The sequence below is a fragment of the Netta rufina genome (assembly GCF_964035555.1).
Source record: "Netta rufina genome assembly, chromosome: 2".
NCBI classification, from domain to species: Eukaryota; Metazoa; Chordata; class Aves; order Anseriformes; family Anatidae; genus Netta; species Netta rufina.
Window position 1 is genome coordinate 31,796,300 of NC_140124.1, and position 20,606 is coordinate 31,816,905.

The following is a 20,606-nucleotide window of genomic DNA, read 5'->3' on the forward strand; positions in this document are numbered from 1 at the left end:
GAGATCACCATATTAAAAGATTTTTCTTTACATAAGTGAATAAAATTCCAATTTGTTAGCACTGTGATCAGAAATGCTTGTTTGAATACACAAAATACTATAAAGAGCATATATCTTCAAATTATGTTAAAAGAAGTTAGCTACCTCAAACAGGTAGGGATATTAAAAAATAAAGTAAAAATTTTTAACAAATATGCCAACATATGCTAGAAAAAATGCTCAGCATAGCATTAGAGGAAAAAAATGCACACAAAAATACATGTGCAATTTCAAGCACATCCACTTTCCTCATCTACCAAACGAACTAGCAATATTACCAATCATATTATTTTCAAGACATCACAAAAATCATTAGATATGCTTCAGAAAAGATGCTATATGATGCCATAATACAACACTCAAGAAAACTCTGAAAATAAACAAAGTCTGGACTTGTTATAATGAAATACAGAGGTGTAAGTGAAGAGGTGTCAGCCTCACAAAGAAGAAAGGACCCAAGGCGACTCAGATATCTCTGGTCAGCCTGAAGCAGCTGTTCCTTGAACAGCAATGAGCAAGGTTTCACTGTGCCCTTAAGTCAAACAGTCCCAAGATCATTTTTATGATCAGCAATACTTTAAAACAAACACTCTTTCTACAGTTACACAGGCTGGATACTTCTTTCCTCGAGCACCAGATTTTCAGCTCATGCCTGTGGTCTGGGGTGCCAGATTCTGACCATAGGATGACCAGGAACATCAGGCACGTTCTTCCCATGCCTTCAGTGCTGATTAAGAGCTATGACAGAAGCTATGCCAAGTCTGAGGCACTGTTTCATAACCAGTTGGTTAGCTGTAACAAGAATCTCACGATGAACTTCAAGAGTATTTTCGGCTTGGCCCTTGCCTGACAGCATCAGCAGGAAGAGTGGAAGCGTGGAGCATCCCACAGGATGTGTAGCAATGCAAACTTCCTGCTCGAGCCTAACCTAGAGTGCCTTATATGGCACCAGCAGAAGTGCAGAGCAAAGCTAGCTCTCAGGGTTGCAAACATATATGGATGGTCAGAAACACATGATCCTAAAATAGCAATATTTATGAAATAATAACATTTTGACACCAACAGATTTGGACAAAATGGAACTCAGACCATACCATTCCTCTCAGAAACACAGAACTGAGGCAAGAAAGGCTGAGGAAGAGCTGCGATAAATATGAATCACATGGTAATAAAAGCAGCTAATTCTGTACAAATCCAGACCCCAAATTCATGAATATTCTTGGAAAGAAAACATTTGTAGCTCATCTTCTGACCCAAAACTTAGATTGAAATACTTAACTGAATGCTCTAGACACCAGTGTTATCAACAGGTACCGGTGAACCTTTAGCTAGGCCATATCACCCTTCTCTTGGAAAAAAAAAAAAAAAAAAAAAAAAATCATAGCACTACTCCCACCCATGAAACAAAGATCAGTTCTTGGTAGATAATAGTTCGAAATACCAAGAGTTCTTCTAGCCAAGCCAAGCTGCAGTATATGCATCACGTTTGCCATCTGATGCAAGAAGGGCCTTCAATGGAAAGTGAGCAAGCAGAACCGACTTGAGCAAGGCAGACTGACTCCTACTGAGGTTCAAACGGGTCTTAAATCTCATGCTCACTGTCTGAGAAACTATGCAAACCTGCAAGAGTCTAGAAGTTTCAGGGCCACTGATGAAATGACCTCAGACTAAAATACTACTGAAGTAACCACTGCAGTCAAACTTGTATTCTGTTTTATGAAGCACTTTTAGAAAATCCTCCTTGAACAAACCCCGTTGAAAATTTGTGGAGCTTTTAAAATGCCAATTGATTCAATTCACAAGTAAAGTTGTCTTATAGAGCTTTCACTGAGATCACATTCCCTGCAATATCTAAAACACCAAGCAACGCTAAGTCCTTCAGAAATCTACTTCTCTTCTCTAAAGATTTCAGAGCTATTTCTGCTTCTGAGCAAGAGTAAAATGCTTGACAGATACTACTGAACTCTAGCAGGATAGAAATTGCTTTATTTCCAAAATAAATAACAGTTATAAAAGAAGTCACCTAGCTGAACATACCCACCAACCATGCTTACTCACGTTATAAGCCAATGTCTACTTCATCTCATACCCATAATCAAAATTACACAGTTAAAGTATAATACAATAGAAATCATGTAAACAAGGTTAGTGATCTTGTCAAAATATTCCAATATGGTTACATCATGAAATAGTGCCCCATTTTTTCAGTTCAGAAATGAAAGATTACTGATTACTTATGGAATAATAATTAAAAAAAGAGAACAAGCAATTAAGCCCAAGATCATGATGTCCTGCGCTTCTTGAAGTTTCTCCCTCATGTAACTGAAAGTGCCAATTACAATTGATTTTTCTATTATTCTAGCCTTAGTGCTTTCAGCCAAGTGACAGTGAAAGGTGTTAATGGGACTTGAAAATATTAGTTCTTAAAAGTGTTGCCAATAGCCTGCACACAACTCCAATGGTTTCTCATTTCTAATAATAGCAATGCTCCTCATGTTAGTTCAGATGAAAACCTGCTTCGTCATCTCCATAAGGGTGGGGATAAAGGGACAAACATATTTAAACCAGAGATAATTCCCTAGAGCACTACCAAACAGAGGAAATCAACTTTTAAGCTCCTTAAGCTATCTAACCAGGCAAACCATTACAATTTTTACTGAATTAAGGAGCTTCACACTTTTCCTCTTCCACACTGTTTTGGGGAATTGCACAGAATGACATTTTAGAACTGATGCAAAACTCCATTAAACCTAATCACTTTATGACCACCTATGTAAGAATAGCCATAGAATCACAGAATGGTTTGGGTTGGAAGGGGCCTTAAAGACCACCTAATTCCAACCCCCTACCATGGGCAGGGACACCTCGCACCAGACCAGGTTGCCCAAGGCCCCATCCAGCCTGGCCTTGAACACCTCCAGGGATGGGGCATCCACAGCTTCTCTGGGCAGCCTGTTCCAGTGCCTCACCACTCATTGAAGAATTTCCTTCTTATATATGATCTACATCTACCCTCTTTCAGTTTAAAGCCATTAGCCTTGTCCTATTCTTACACTCCCTGACAAAGAGTCCCTCCCCAGCTTTCCTGTAGGCCCCCTTTAGGTACCAGAAGGCCGCTATGAAGTCCAAAGGGTTTAGATGTTAACAGCCTTTAGCTGTTTAGCAGTTAACTGTGTCCTGCATCTTTCAGGGCTGGATGAACATATACATTACAATGTGCTACTGTTTCAGTAAGGCTAATTCATTATTATTCTAAAGCAAGTTAAAACAAGCTGCTAAGTCAATCTTTATTCTTAAAGTCAGGCTAATTTCCTTGGTTTTCCCCAAAAACAGCTCTCTGTGGTTAGTACCCATCAAAATCCAACAACAATAAAAGTTTGTTATACATACTTTTTATTTATAAAGTAGTTTAACTATCGTTATCGCTTACCTGTAGTTAATGAATTATCTTGTCTGGTTGCAATAAATACTAACAAATCAGAGCTCATTTTATATTGCTTATTTTCAGTTGCAGACAAGAAAAAGTAACTTTTCCTACTTTGTCAAATTTCAGAAAGCTTCTCAACTGTCACTAGCTAGTGACTGCAAAGTCTCTCTGCTAAAATGAGAACTAAACTGTTGAAAATTTAGCTGCTGATAAATTCAGAAGGATGCCATCACTAAGAATCTCAAACCAGTTTAATAAGAAAAACATTGGAGAAGAAGCTGTAGAAAAACTGAGGAGCATGCTTATGCTTCCAGGGAGGCAATACTGACTGCAAACTCAGTTGCAGGTTGTCAGTTTTAAACAAGCTCTGAAACTTCTCATAAATTAAGTCTCACTGAAATCCTATTTTGCCCCCATTTGAATTTAAGATAAAATTAAGCAGCATAAGCCACAGTTGTTAAACACCTGCTGCCTTGCTGTGCCAAGGGCTGTACAGTTGCCACTGCACAGAAGTCAAGAACGGTGAAGGCAGCCACCTGAAAACACAGGGATGGACAAGGGCAACTCATGTCCATCACGGCTTCATCAGAGGAGAAAACCAGTGCTGAGTGCTGAAGCAGTAAGTCGCGTGGGAACAGGCCACGCTGAGTCTTGAATGGCAAAGGAGACATCTGATGAGCAAGAAAAAGGGAACAAGTGAAAAGACACAGAAAGGTCAACCAGAGAAACAGCTGTTGCAGCAGCACTCTGAACACCTACAGACAGAACGCATTGACACGACCGCAGAAGTGAGTTCCAATGCCCAAAAAGACGACAAAAAGTTGGGGAACAGCCTTTGCTAGGTAGGTAAATAAGCATGTGTCTGGCACCCAACAATATGATCTGTGATGCAACTAAAATAAGACCTGCAGTAAGGGAAAAAAAATCCAACCAACTACCCAGCATTTTTTTCCTGACAGGAAGCACGATCTTCCCCTGAAATTACTGATTACAAGGCCCTAATTCTAACCGCATCAGAACTGGCCTGAATCTGCTGCAGTCTGCATATACAGTCAAAGGATGCAGGAAGCTGATTCTGAGAAACTAAGTTACATTTTAACCGTACGATAACAGCACATGCAGAACCAGATCCTGCCTCTTCTTCACACTTAAAAATGCAAACTTAAATATTTTGCTTAATTATATTGAATTCATAAAAGTAGCAGCTCTAGCAGGATTTTTTTCCAAGTTTTTAATGACCCAAAAATCGACGGTGATCTTGGCCATTTTAGGCAGTAGCAAACTACCCACGTCCACAAAAATCCACCAAATTAGCTTTTTTTTTTTAAATCTTTTTCTCATCTCACTTCACTGTATGCTTTTAAATAAACAGTTACTCTGTGACAGAAAAAAAGACCTACTGGCTGTCTGGCATTCACCCTCCCTAAAGTTAGTTAGTACAGCCTTCGTATTTTAGGAAATATTGCACCCAGATATTAAGATAAATTTTGGCAGCCTAAAGATGCATGCAGTTGTCCCTACTGTCCTACTCTAATGCCAGTCCACCATATATTCCAATTAACTTTTCACTAATAAAGTGTTTTTGTTTTTTTTTTTTTAAAAAGGATACTTAAGTGTTTATAGAAAACTGTATATGCATCAGTAGGCTTGAGGCAATCTGCATCTTCCTGCCAAGTGTGAAACAGCTCGCAGGCGTGCACACAGTTTTCACAAGGTGATTTAGTTACCAAGTCACTCAAGTCACCATCAGAGCAGCCAAAAAAAGCACACTGAGAAGGACTCCTTCCAGTTTGTATGTCAGAAGAGTTTTCTCGTTTGCTTCTAAATTGCAAACACTGCTGTTGCCATTCCAGAGCTGTCTGGTTGTTTAAAGAACTCCTCCCCATGACTGCTGTTCAGGCAAGCAATCAAAGCCTGCCTACAACTTTGCTAGACGCCCCCAAAATTTTAAAAATTTGTTTTCTTGGAAGACACCAAGCCTGCAATGCTTCAAAACATCTTGTCTACAAAGATTTTGTAATGAGAACAAGAAGTAGAACACAACAGAACCCAGTCCTCCAGATACCAAGGCTAAGTATCCTAATCGGTCATAACACACACAAGCTTCAGGTTTTACCTCCAAAAGCCAATGGAATAAGTGGCACTGGTATAGCAGCATGGGTGATATTAAACAAGATTTTTCAAACCCAAGGCAATAAAGTGTCCTGAAATAGGCCATCACCAAACAGAACAAAAAGTCAGGTGTGAGGCACCAACCCAGAACATTCTATGACACCCTTAAAATAATCTAAATTACAAGTATTAATGCTTGTACACATCATCCCTACCAGCACTATTTCATGCAGACCATTAACCCTGACTACCCACCACATACCCCGCATGCAAAAATAGGTCATGTATTTTTACATGTTTAAGTCACTTGGCAGATGTTACCCTCCTGGGGAGATTTGAGAGCTCATCACTCCACAGAGCCACATTTCTAATGCCCTGAAACTCTGATGCACGTTCAAAGCTTCAGTGTACTTCCTTAGCTATCGCTGAGGAAAGCAAAGCTAAATTTTCCAGGTGTCAGAAGGCAAGTCTTCATCCTGTAAGATGCTTAAGTTTTAAGACAATTTATTTTTGGACAAATAACCTTCACCGCAGGATCAAGCGATAAATTACAAAACACATAACACACGTAACGCAGTCATCACGTTTGGGAGGCGTCTGTGTGCCAGACACCTTGTTGACTGATTAAAAATAGAAAATCAATCCGTCTTTGGAGAGAAAACCAAGTACAGAGGTGAGTCTCACATAATGAGACTGACATGAAACGCGAGCCTCCCTTTTGGCACGGGAGCCCCTCCTGACCCACGCAGACCCTCAGATACAGACTTGTCTCATATCTGTCTGTCTGATCTGGGGCTGAGACCCCCGAGCAGGGAGAGGCAGCTCACTTCCACCCACTGCCTACAGCCAGGAACTCCAGCCAGGGCAGCACTGCTCGGCTTCAGCCTTTGGAAGGGGAAAGCAAACGCGGAGCCTTGACTAAGCAAAGCCACCGCAGCGGGGCGGGTCGCAGGGGCTTCGGCGGGGGCCGGGCGGCGCATCCCCCGGCGCGGCCTAGGCAGGCCTCCCGGCCAGGTGCGGCTCTCCCTGCCCGAGCCGCCGCCCCGCGGCCTCTCGCCGGGCAGGGTGAAGGGGCCCGGGAGGGCCCCGCCGGCTCCAGGCGGAGGAGAGGGGCGGAGGCAGGGTGTTAAGAGGGGCCCGGCGCTGCCCGGTTCGAGCAGCAGAGGCCCCGGCCGACAGCAGCCCCTCGTCCCCCGGGGGCCGCGGCGCGGTGCTACCCGCCCAGCCGCGCGGAGAGCCGCTCCCTGCCCTCCCGTCCCCCCCGCGCCCCGGCGGGCCGGGGCAGGGCTCTTACCTCTGCTAACATTATTACCCCGCTGCGGCGTCCCCGCGGCTCTAGCCCCGCAGCATGGTGAAGGCCGGCGGCCGCGCGGAAAGCTCCCCCCACCCTGCGGCCAGGCGAGCCCCCGGCCGCCTCCCTCAGCGGCCGCCCGCCGCCCCCAGCCCCGCAGCCGCCCCGGTAGCTCGGCCCCGAGCGGCCGCCATCTTGAGAGGGCTCCGTGCGCCGCCGCCGCCCGCCCATGGGGGCCGCCCCCGGCCGGGCCCGGTCCCTCCTCCCTTCCCTCCTCTCCTCCGTCCCCGGCCCGCTGCTGTCCCTACCTGGGCCGGGGGGGCCATGGGCAGCCCGGCTCCGCCGCCAGGCACCGGGGCAAGCCGGTGAATGCGGGGCCGGGGAGGGCGCGGGGCGGGCAGCGCCTCCGCGGCGGTGGGAGCCCGGCCTCGGCTGCTCCGGCCTCAAGTAGTCGGCAGCCCAAGGGAGAAGTTGAGGGCAGCAGAACTTGAGGCGTTGTTTCCAAAAGCGCTTTGCAGTTTTTGTGCCCCGTCCCCGACGAGAAGCGGTTCTACTTTTCCTCTGAGCTCTTCGGTGCCAAGCATCAGTCACCAATTAAAACGCTCTTTCACATTTCTGACCAAACAGCACTCCATTAGGGCATGCGGCATTGCATGTCCTTTCCCTGCACTAGATGTTACAAAATAAACCTCTATATGTTTGCTACCGATGTTATCGTTAAGTAGCGACAAAAATTGTGGAACTGAAACACAGCAGAACCTGCGCCTCACGTACTGCCAGCATAGTTCCTTCTGCTCCTGTGAGAGCACACTCTCGCAGCTCGGTATTCAAATACATGTGAAGGAAGGTTACTGCGTGAAATCTGTAGCTTTTCCATTAAACACTGTTCTGATGGTCTTTCTGGTTTTGTTTAACTAGGTTTCAGAGTTGCTAAGCTAATCTCAGGTGCACTAGCTTGATAGGAATACAAATGAGATACGTGTTTGATTTCTTCTGCATTGCCAGTAAGAGAAAATGCATACAAAACAAATAGTAATGATTACCAGAAAGGATGAAAGAAAAGCAACAACACTACTCTAATGTGGGAAAGAAGAAGGAAAAACAAAAACAAACAAACAAACAAAATCAATTACAGTTGCTTTTCTCACCAAGTAAAAGCAAAAAAGCAAAGGCCCTGTGTTGTTTATTGCAGAGGTGGAAAGGGGGACAGGGTGCTCTTATGGCTGCTGGGCTTTGTAAAAGTTTTCACAGGGGGTTTTAAATACTTAGCAGCTCAAGGTTGCCCACTTCTTGCTTTTATTCATGAGTATTACCAAGTTTCAGTTTTACTCATACAAGTGTTTTTCCCCTGCAGAGACCCAGCTGTTAGTCATGTGAATTGAACTTTCAAAAAAAAAAAAAAGAAAGAAAAAAAAAAAAGTCTCCTGATATTCATTGTGGTATATTCATATATTCATTGCCTTTTCTAAATAATCCAAAATATTAACCTTTTAAAGTATTTTTTAAGCTATGTACTTCTGAAATTCTTCTGCATGTTTGAATGTTTGTTGTTAGCATTACTCTTCTTCAAGTGTATTCCTTAGAGAAAATCCAAATCTCACAGCACACAGAAATCTCTTTTCAAGAATATGTTTAACAATAACAGAACCATGCAGTGGCCTTGCGTATGGTATTTCACCATCTTGATAAATTAAAAATTGTTCAAAACCATTGAGCAACGAGAGTTATGAAATATCTACTTTATTGCTTTAGACCCCTAGCACTTATTTACATGCAGAAATAAAGCATGCTGTAGATGTTTATTTGGAAGACACGTATATAACTATGGTTCTCTAATCACAGCTTTCATCACACTCCAGTTCAGCCAAATAATGCCCTGTGCTCTGGTCTGTGGTAGAGGAAACCCCAAAGGGACTCATAATATAGCAGAGTGCTCAGTAAATCATCAGTTGTGTAATTATGCAAAACCACGTTTAGGTACAAATAGAATTAAAATACTTAAAACACTGTTTGCTATGTCACTTAGTCATAACTGCATTCTCTGGGCAAGGAACAGTGATAAGATAAATTACCTAGCTTATAAAATGTAAGGGGTAAACAGGATGTGAAAGTCTCATGACTTAACATGAATATAAATAAAAGACAGCTTTTCTGGAGTTGAACCAGGATGATGGTCTAGCAAAACAAAATGTCTCTTACCTTGTATGTTTAAGCACATAAGGTGAGTTATTCAGAAGGAACTTAATCCCCTTTTACAACTTACTGCAAAACTGTATATATCCTAAGTGTGGTAGATGCTGGAAGAGGACAGTCTTATGCAAACCTTACAAAAATGTTACTGTTTGTTCTTCTAAAGGTTACAAGCTAAGAACAAATAATAGGAATTATATTGTTGCATGTAGCATGTACTTTGTTAATCTGTAAATTCTGATGCTGTTATTTCAAACAGTTTTGGGGGAAGGGACTAAGAAAATCCTTATATCTCAAAGGTCTTTCTACTCCCTTACAAACATACTTTTAAAAAGGCCTATCAGTTTATAGGAAGAGACCTATTTCAGCCTAACCATGCTGTTAAGTTCTGGTATAACATCATTCACAATTTCTGTGAGGTCCTTCAAGACATTTCCTTTCCTCATAGAGGCATCAGCATCCCTTCAACATCAGTTTCAAGCCTGGGTCACATCCCATCCCTTCCCTTTAGCAGCACCCTTTACCCCTACACCCCCCAAAAATAGAATTCCAGATCACAGTTTTACATCCACCACTATCTTTTTTTTTTAAAAAAAAAAAAAATCTTTATATTTTTTTTCTGACGAAGATGTAGTCATAATTAATACTTTGTACTTGAATTTGAATTCACAGCTACTTCTGCTTGCTATTTAGCAGCCCAAAAGCATACTAGTCAGGGAAGCACCTTCCATTCATGTGTTACGGGAAAAAAACTACCTATAGTGGTACTGAAAACTATTTCCTGTTTTTACACGTGTTGGCGTAGCCTTAATATTGTTGCAAAATAGTTCTTAGTGGTATAGTCCATTGTTTTCACTTTAGGTTAACACCAACTCAATTTCAAAAGGGAAAGGTAGCGTAATTGCAACAGCAGGAATGAGGCTGTGAAGAAGGACAGAACCACACAAAGGTAGACTTGAGGCAGAAGAGGAGAGCTGACAGCAGCAGCTTGGAAAGAGGATACGAAGCATTTCTTGAGAGAGTAGTCTGCTGGGAGTAGAAAAAAGGAGCACGAGAAAAGGAAGCTGCCCAACACTGAGGCATTAAAGAGTTACATTGTCTACTTCCATTCTTGGAATAAACTGAAATAACATAGTTATGAATTATTTTCTTCTGGGGAGGAGAGTGTTTCTAAATTAGTATGAGAAGGTCTGAAAACAAGGCTTCAGTGATGATTTAAAGGATTATCAGTCATACTTGGTGGGCCAGGAACACTTGACCACTTACTTGTTTTCCTGAGACTATCTTCAAGTGACAATACTGCTATTAAACTTGATGAGTCATCCTTAAGAGCCGTATTCCTTATGTTTTATCCTTGTGCATTCTTTACAGATATACCATGGGATCAGCATTGCAATGACCTTGCATACTTACCGGAAGGTTTGTAGCCACACGAGTACTGTGCTCATCCAGGCAGAGCGGTGCACTCATTATTTTTATTGTCACTTCCACAAACCTGCAAGCACTCTGCAAAGAAGTGTGTTATGGCAAGTATATTTCTGATCAAATACAAACCTGGCAGAAAGACTGTGCTCCCAGTCACTCCTTAAAGTATTCAGAGAATTTTCTTTCTCATAGGACTATAAATGCTTAATTCGAGGAAGGAGTCAGATACAGTTGTACCTTAAGGCTAATGACTATAAAGGGTTTCATATTTATAAAACAGCTCCTACCTGTTGCCAAACTTCTCGGTGTTCTTTACATGATTACAGTTTTCACTGACTATAAGCCCAGCTAGTTGTTGTGATGTTCTGGATCCACATTTTGAAATCCCACTGCAGACACTGGAAACTGCACGTTTATCTACCAAAACTATGTGTGAATGCAGAATTAAAATCAGAAATACAATGGAAGGAGATAGGGATACCACTGACAGGCTCTCCAGCTAGAAGTTTATGAAGATTTTTGTAAAGTGTAACATAGCGAGTTCACTAAGTTGAAAGGCAAGCTTGGAGACAAAAATATAATTGTGAGGGGGCGGATTTAACATACACAGAAGGGGCACAGGCAAGATTTAGAAATAAAAGAGCAACTCTGCTGACTTGCAGAGAAGCACAAAAGAACACAAATTATTTTGCACTACTAAAAGGAGGGCAGTCCCACAACCTAAATAACTGTTAGCTCGCCAGCTAATGAAAAATGAAATCAATGACCTAATTGCCATTAAGATACCCTCTGAAACAGCAGTAACCTGCATTTGGAGGGCAAAAGGATACGTCCTCTTGTTTTATACTAGAAGACAAATGAAGACCAAGGAAAGGGGAAACAATAGCCAGCACTGGGGGAGGGACAGACTGCATGAACAGACCAATTTTGCTTTACTAAGCAGCTTCATTAAAGTGGTTACAAGACTATTCTAGGTTCATTAGTAATCCTAAAGTTTCACATCTTTTGCTAAAGTCCACAATAGATTTTTCACAGCATCATTTCCATATACTATAAATTAGCTTTCATTATCCACAATCAACTAATGTAAACCAAATTTTGGCCTCACATAGTTTAGCCTGGCAGAATGGTTGGCATTTGCTTTGGGTTTTTTGGTTTGTGATTGTTTTTTGAGGGGAGAGAAGGTAGGACACAGGAGGTCTGAAGAGTAGTTTTTTGTCATCAAACATTTCAGGTGTTCAGTCCCATTGTTTAAAAGCAGTGCTGTTTTTAAATGCTTTACAGTTCTGCTTTATGGTTGAATTCTGTAAGAGCAAATGACTACACAGAAACATGATTGAAGGGGGAATTCAGAGTGTCTTTGATGCGTGAAATTTGAATATTCTGTTATTGCAGGATGTTGCCTGTTCTAAGCTTTTTGGTGTGAGCTGCCAGAAGTTCAGATAAGGTTCTGATCAGGCTCAGAGCTCTACAACCTCCAGTCGAAGATTTTGTACACTTTCTGGTTTATCAGCATTCGCCAAGGTGCAGCACAGACAGAAAATGCACAGGCGTGTGCAAAAGGGCCAATCTAAACAATAGTATGTGAATATTGGGCAGTAAATAAATAATTACTGAAGAAGCATCACATGTAGTTCCTGCTTCTTCTTTTGCAATATCTACCCATTGTTCAGGTTCTTAGAGTTGTTTATTGGGGTCTGAAATTTATTTTAAAGCCTTTGCTAGCCTACATTCCTTCACTGTAGTGAACTTTCTGCTATTCCAGCAGTTGTCTCTAACTAAATCAGACACTGTTTTCCTTAACAGTTCTAATTGTCTAAGCAATTGTTAGAATAAAGATAAACAATATTTCTTAATATAAAGGAAACAGTCTCAAAATTATACTGGTGTCTCTTTCAGAAGTCTGTAATGACAGGCCTAGAATCATCTCAGAATTTAATATAGAACTTAGTCATCAGCTGCTTAGCTTCTGGCCATTGATGTTCTGTGACAACAGTGCACACAAACAGAAGGCTTCCGAAATAAGGGGTTTAGAACTGTCTATACTTTATACTTTAAACTTTATACTTTTTTACTTTAAGAGGTGTTTTCTGAGCATTGCCTCACAACCCTAGGTGTTCAGAGCCAGGCTTGAAGAATCATGACAATGGAAATTAAAGTTGTTTATATTTTCCCTGTTTCCTGAACATTTAAGAAGCAGTCAAGTCATATTTTCAGAGTTTGCTTTGCAATCATAAAGGCTACAAACTCTTTTAAAGGTTATTTCTACTTGCATTTAATAACATGGCTCCACAAACTCAAAGAGAGAAGCTAAATATTGTAAGTTTTGATAAATTTGTAGGACTTGGCAAATACCATGAGGATACTCGAGGGCTTATCAGACTTTCTTTCCATCGTGCATCACTGCTATTTGTGTCTTCTCTCCGGGTGAAGGAGTTTATTAGTATTGTGAATGCTCTCACAGCTGACGCTCTCGCTGCTCGGACCCTTGAGGTCACTTTGCAGATTGGCTTCATTCTTCTAGTTTTTTGTTTTTCTGCACACTTATGGCAGTTTCTTCATAACAAAGACTGATGCAAAAAATACCACAAAATGCAGAGATTTAATTTAATCATCAAAAAGAGCCTCAGGAAGTCCAGATTCCTGAAATTGAAATGCTGCTGGTAATACATTAGCAAAAGGACAATACCAAGGAGTACCGTCATTACTTATTTGAATGACAGCATTTCCCTCAGTTTAGTTAAAGTTAGACCCAGAATATTTTCTCCTATGTAATTCACACCACAAGTTGGTTGCTGTTCCCCTGAAGGAGAGTTGAAAACTGGTCCTACGTCAACTCCAAATGGTTTTTCATGTGGTACCAGGACTACTAGGTCCCTCCTTCACCAGAAAAACCTGTTCCTTGGGCACTCCTCTCCCTCATAGTTACACGCATAGTCAGAGAGGCCACTCTGAAGGATCTTCCACTGGCTGTATTTTATATACAAAATGTGCCCTTGACTAAAGATCTTACACCTCTCAGTAGTACTACGGTTTGTTTGTTTTATCACTGAGATCATGTTTTTCTCCTTGAGATTTTCACAAGATGTTTATTTATTTTATTTATTTTACCATTACTTTTGATTGTATCAATCCCTCTACAAGTTAGTAGACATTCTGCAAGGCCACTGCAAGCTACTAAGAATTAAATAAAAACCAAAGAGTTGTTATCTTCAACTCTTACTCAAATGTTGCCATTATTTCCTTTCCATTTAAAGTTCTATATAAACTCTAATAAATAGACACTCTATTCAACTCTAATAAATCAAGTGTCTCATCTATCAACCTGAGCCACCTTAGGGAGGTGTGATGTGAAGCCTTCTTTTCTGTGTGGGTTTCTCCTTCACTTTACTATGAAGGCTAATTGCCACTTGTCCATTCTCATAATTTACATCCAGTTCCCAGAAAGAGAGACAGGTTTACCCACTGTCTATTGTGAAAGAATTGGAACAAACAATTCCACTGCTGCTGCCATGACTTCAGCAATACACCTAAGGTCATGAAGTTAAGAACATAATCTGAGCTTTTACAGTGGTTCAAATATTAATCCTTGCAGCAAAGGCATATCCTGAAGTAGAACAGTAAAATTCTCCATATTAAATCCCAAAATTTCTTGATAATTTCCAGTCTCTCTTGAAATAGATCCTCTTGAAATGCCAACTTGAAAAAGGATTTGTAAGCCTAAAATATGTTTCCTCTTTCCTTTCCTCCATGACGTCAGTTAGTTTAACAAAGGCTATCTCATTTTTTTCAGGCTAAGGACACAGTTCTGCCTTATGTTACAAACAGTACAGATGCTGCAGTCAGAGTATAGTGTTGTGTTAAACTTACCATATGATCACATAGATTTTATTTGGAAACACTGAATATAAACATAACTTGACCCAGACTACTCTGGAGTCAAAGTTGAGATTGCAATGTTACAGACTAAGCTAAATTCATTTAAGCAGCTGTGCACAGGAGTCTGCAATGCAGTGTTGCGTTGAAATTCAGATCTGCTTAGTCATCATACTGATAAGAGATGTTGGAATGATACAGATTGATTAACAGCTTTCTACAAACCTGTTTTTGCTAGATTCCTACAAGGATCACAATTTCACTTTTGAGAGATGAAATAGTTGTTGCCAGAAAAAAAAAAAAAAAAAAAAAAAAAAAAAAAAAGCCCATTTTACTCCAAACTCAGAAGAATAAGGAAAGAAAGAGAGAAAAACTCAGAAGACAAATTAAAAAATAAAAATAAAAAATGTGTTCTGTCCTACTCTGTGACTGATGTCTTAACACTGTTAGTTTGAATTTTTTCATCTGTTCAACTAAAAATTTGCCAGTTCAGAAAAACATTAGTTACTTGAAGTTTTTCCTCAATACAAGAGGCAGTTAAGAACTTACTTAATATATGTAAGTGTTTCCAGATTTAAAACCCAAACAGCAGCTAGTTCTCTAATTAAAGCTCCAAAGTATCTGACAACAATGACAAAGAGCAAGGTTGGAACAGAGAATTTCCAGTTACAAAACATAAATCAGCTGCACTACATTTTTTTTTTTCACTTTTCAGGAGCAGCCCTATAAACACATTTAGGAAAAAAAAATCTCAGGAGAAAGAAACAAAACCAAGTTAGAATAATACAACACAATTTTAAGATTTTTTATTTTAAACACAGTCCCTCTATGTCCAGCTGTGGAAAATAAACAGCTGGACTACAAAGTCTCCTGGTATTCACCTTCATCCATCCATACGCTCTCTGCTCACCCACTGTCATTTTTTTGTTCTTCACCCTGTGATTTCTTCACCATTACTTAAGCTCTCTTTACTTCTATTCCTCCCTTTTCATACTGGTAATATGCTTCCTTCCTATGTCTCCTCCCGTGCAGCAATGTCTCCGTATTCCTTCCAGAAATACCTCCCATTTCCCCCATTGAGTATGAATCCAGGCTCATGACTCTTGCTTGGCTCCTGGGGAGGGAACCATCCCAGGGGAGCGAGCAAACTGCCAGGCCTCGTCCATCTTCTGCCTCTCCTTCAAGCCAAAGAGCTTCTATCTTTGAGGAGAGGCACTCTGGGATAAGGCTTATGCTAGCTACCCAAAGCACTGCTGGATCTAATATGTCAGTCGTTCTTGCTAATGGAGTCAGTAAATGCCATCTCTGTATCTTTAACCTGTATAGCTTTTTCATAATATGAAGTAGCTTTAATTAGAAATGCCAAATATATGACACACTTCATCACTACAGCAGGTCCTGTGGTTGGTTTTCTTTTTGTACCTAAAGCCACCGTCTGTGGAGTCATGTGTCTAAGCTGTGCACTGACAAAAGATTCTGCTTTAGGCAAGCAAGTTTTCTTCCTTCCTCTTGACACAGAATTGCTTACTCATGTGAATCCTAAAGCTGTAGGAAACCAGGGAAGGTCAGAAGATACATCTCTGTTTCATGATACAGAAACTCCCTGGTTCAAAGCCTTTGAAAAAAAAAATCTCTTTGCTACTCCTAAAGCTTTTAGTTTTCAAAACCTTTGTTATCTGTTAAACTTACCACTGGAATAAATGCTGCAATTGTTTTCCATGCAGAACTAAAGGAGATGTGCTTAAGTGTCTGTAGGATTGTGACAAAAACATATTTATACATCATCTTCCTATTGATCGGGATTGGATAGCTCTATTCCCAACAGTGCTCCACAAGCACATTGGTATTTGAAAGGACAAGCCATCAGTATTCTTCTGAGAAATCTGGAGATTTCCAGAAGTCTTCCAGAAGTCTTCTTTATTACTTCAGCATTCTGTACCCAAAACCAACAATACATACACAGAGCTGTGCTCCCACAAGAAATTTATTTCTGAGATAATAAAGATACCTGTCTTGTCTTACCTCAGGTAAGAATTGTGAATAGAGTTGCATTAATTCATAGGGATGCACATAGCTGATATTGCGATAGTTATACAGAAGCTGTTGTATTTTTGTAACCCCCTTTTGAAATCTTTGCATTAGGTAGAGTTCAATTGTGGAATGAATTACAATGAATTGGAATGAGTCTGGAATGAATTGGATTGCTGCACACTAGCTAGAGAGAGCAGAATTATATCTGCTCCTGCAGAACTTTTTTTTTCTTTTCTCTTTGTACTTATTATTCTCATCATGTATGTAAAGTACACAGGTGCTGATTAAAAGATTGCAAAAGGGACGTGGAAAAAATCTTTTTAAACATACAGAATGAAATAGTTTGAGTGGCACTTTGTGATTTGTTTTCCAATTAGGAATGACATTTAATTTTCAGAGTTGAACTGTTTTTAAGATAACATTTTGTTGGCTCAGCTGCATATGCGCCTACTCCTGTGATTGCCAACTATAATTTTCAGGAGTTTGGGCACAGAGCAGGCTAACTGCTCCCAGTTTTAATGTGTAAGACAATGCTTACTGCTGTGAGTGACACAACCCCCAAATTATTCAGGTACAGTTTTTATATATGTATAGATTATTGAAGAGGCTGTAGGTTTTAGCTCTTCACTGACTTCATAGATATTTGGGATAGGTCTTTCCCTTGAAGAAGAAGAAGGGAAAACACAACTTTTTATGCAGATCATAAATTGTCTTGAGGTCAGTGTCAAGGTTTGTAGGCATCAGCACTGATTTGACAGTTTTCTCATTAAAATCCACTGGTCAGAATAATACAATGTACTTTCATCATGATAAGTATTTTTAAGTTGTTTAGTTAGTAAAAAGAAATCTGTTACAAGGAAAATACAACTTTTAAAAGTACCCCAACTGTATGAAATATTTCACAGAAACAAGTGAAACTATATCTCTATTGCTAACACCCCGCAAATAAGAGGCCTGCAGTGATGGCTACACACTCACATTAAACTGACACTGTCTTCCTGTGCACCCAAGTGCTCACTTTCATTGTCTTCCTTGTGCTGCTATAACCACTGAGGCTTTTAACAGGGTGCAGTCAGGCAAGTTTGGGAGTGCAGGCCACCTTTTTGACAGCAGCTGGCATTTCATCATGTTAAACTGATGGCATAACCATGACCTCATTCTGCAAAACTGTCAGTTCAACTCTGGCATTTTAAAAGACTGCACATTTTAAACATGTTGTAACTATAATCATGTACAAGATACTAAGGGCAAAACAGGATGCTGATGAAAAATAAGTGTATTTCCACTAAAATACGATACAGCTGATAGTAGTACTGAAGGTAAACTGTGATGAGGGGATTGGTATGTTGTATACGTGCTTCTTATCCAATATAAAAAATAGGTGTGCCACAAAGTAAAGGACGAAGGACAAGGAACCAGATGACCTCCTGTGTTGCTTTCAGAAAATATTTACTTTGAAATGCTTGAATGTCTTTAAAAATGCTTTAGATTAACTTCTTGGATTGAATCAAAGCAGTAATTATGATTCCACGAGTTATTCCATGAGGCTTTGATCCCTGACATGCTGTATCATGTTAGTGTTTATTACAGACCACCATGATGTTACCTGGCAAACAAGGAATCTTTTATTGTGCTAGGACTTGCACATAATCAAACCATCTTACTAGGACTGTAAAATAATTTTTTTTCCTATATAAGCTTAATGCTATATTTCAACTTTGTTTCTCATAAGCTGCAGGGAATTTTTCCAGACCAAATAGTAAGCTGTTCTTTATGTTCCTGCTGATGTATAGCATGCAGATTACTTATGAAGGGTTTGTTTTAAATTGTATTTTTAGATTGATTTTTATATGATACCAAAGGTGTGTGTACAGATGTACACACAAATGGGATGTACACATACCCATATACACACCTTTGTATGAGTATGCACGCATGCACACATGCATGTTTATCCCTCTGTTTTTCATTAATACCTTTGAGCCCTTTGGCTAATTCCAACCAAATTAATTTAGGACTAGAGTTCTAAAAATAAATATGTTTCTACAAGGCTTGGAAAATGGCCAGGTAAAGAAGAAAATCTCACCAGTGTCCTGATGAAAAGAAAGGTTGTACTGCATACATTATTCAAAGGTAGAGAATCTTCCTGGAGGACAACCCGTATAAATGTCTCAGATGTTGGGAAAAGGGCAGTTTCTTGGTCTATGTCTAAACAGTATGGTGCACATTGTGATACAGTCAATGGTCACAGCTGCCTGGTTTTCTGTTTTCTTTCTTTAGCAACTCTAGAAGTATTTTGGAGTACTTCTGAGTCCTCCATTCAGATGCAGCTTTTTATGTTAGAGACCTAGGTCCTTAGAGTACTCAACTTCACAAAACTACTTGTTGAAGAGTTTTAAAGGATACCTGGTGCTTGCATCCAGCCTGTGTAGCTCTTTGTCACCAGAAAGATTTGCTTCTCACCCCATTTTCAACTGTGAAGTCACAGGCCAATCTACATGGACTAGCAGAGACCTAGTGCTGCCTTCAGAAGTCCCAAATGCACCAGAGTGCAAAGTTTACAGGAACTGAAAGTGCATCAAACTCTACAGGACGTGCTCCACCTGATATTTTACATCTTTTTTTTTTTTTTTAATTTGTCTGACACTTCAAACCAAAATATTATATAGCACTATAAAAGTATATTCTGTCTCATGAATCTCACAAGTCTCAGGAACTTTTGTCAAAGATCTTAAATTTACTTATGTGAAGAATACAGAAGACTTATACTTTAAAAAAAAAAAAAAAAAAAAAAAAAACGAAAAAAAAGATATAAGCTTCTTAATTTTGTGACTGAAGATAAAACCTTGAAAATGTGATACAATGACCAGGAAGCAAATCAAAGGAAATAAAAAAGGAAAACACAAAAAATCTCAGATTGTAGACCAGTCTTATGATTTTGACTCATGAATTTGAATGTCCTTGTATTGTCCTTGCATATTAATATTGTCCAGTATCTTATCTGGAAAAAGAAGTCAAAAGGTGCACGCAGAACACCCACAGGAATGGCAGTAATACCGTTACATGCTACTTTTACATATTTTTGTTTCCTGTAGCCTATGAAAGGTATATATTAGGATATTCTTGTAATAACTCTACAGTAAAAATATGTTTTAAATTGTAATGTGGCCTTTTCTAGTTATTCTGTATACAAATACATTCAGGATGTGTGATGAAGAAATAAAATTTTCTTCACTGTGAAACTATTTAGTGTAAGAACTAGGAAAAGAGTTTGGTTTATTGTTGTTCTAATTTTAATTGACAAGCATTTGATTTAGCAATAGATTTTCCAGGTTCTAAAGGACTAAGAAAAGATAGGACTAACTATATGCCTCTTTTACATTTATTATGGAGGACATTTTAGGAAATAATCATCATCCCTGTACCAAAATGTCACTTTAAAGGTAAACTGCAGTCAAAAATAAGTAGATAGGCACTTTTGTGCCTATAGTCATGTACCTATATAAGAATTTTAAAACTTCTATGGAGTTATGGGGAGTCTTAAAAACTTTGAATCACAAAACTTAATATTCTTGATGTTCTTATGATAAAGAACACCTTTCAAACCATAGTTATAAGAAGCAAAATAAGCTGCCTTAAAAGCAGTGGAAATGAAAATGTTTGGTTTCTTCTGGATTTATGATCTAGTCCTGCATATTATATTCTCTCAGTAAGCTCATGTTGCCCTAGTATCCTATAGGGCACCCACTGCATAGCTCTGGTCTTCTCCAAGACCTTTGCTAACCTCTTCTGTAGCAATATCACACAAAATCCACCATCATTTGCAAATGTAAACCAAACACCCAGCATAACCTTAATCTCTCTTATTTTACCTGCTGGCTATGCAGACTAGCATTTAGGTACTGTACCAGATGAAGCGCATGGTATGACAAGCACAGTTACACGTGTTCTGACTGATCCTGACAGATCAGCCAAGCAGCTTCTGTTACATAGGAAAAATGTCTGCATTCTTCACATCTTCTTATTTTCTCTTTAAAGAATCATTACTAGCATTTGTCTTCTCTCTCTAGGTGTCTTTTTTTTTTTTTTTTCCCACTAAACTTGAGTACATACACCAACTGTGAAACCTCAGTGCTTTTGCTGTAGTTGCTGCTGCTAGATGCAAATTACCAGAAGGGGAGCTTACAGAAGCAGGACAATTTCATAACCCTCCTT

General features: G+C 39.7%; 1 protein-coding gene across 3 annotated transcripts in view; it reads right to left on the bottom strand.

The window, feature by feature from the left end:
* The window catches only part of SNX13 (sorting nexin 13), a 67,424-nt gene extending 60,457 nt beyond the window's left edge, over window positions 1–6,967 (bottom strand). For all 3 annotated transcript variants that reach the window (XR_014619358.1, XM_084306844.1, XM_084306843.1), the window contains exon 1: window positions 6,873–6,967. Coding sequence is in view for 2 of the 3 variants with exons in the window: in XM_084306844.1 (XP_084162970.1) it covers window positions 6,873–6,884 (12 nt within the window). In the remaining variant the exon portion in view is untranslated. The remainder of the gene's footprint in view (window positions 1–6,872) is intronic.
* Window positions 6,968–20,606: the final 13,639 nt, after the last annotated feature.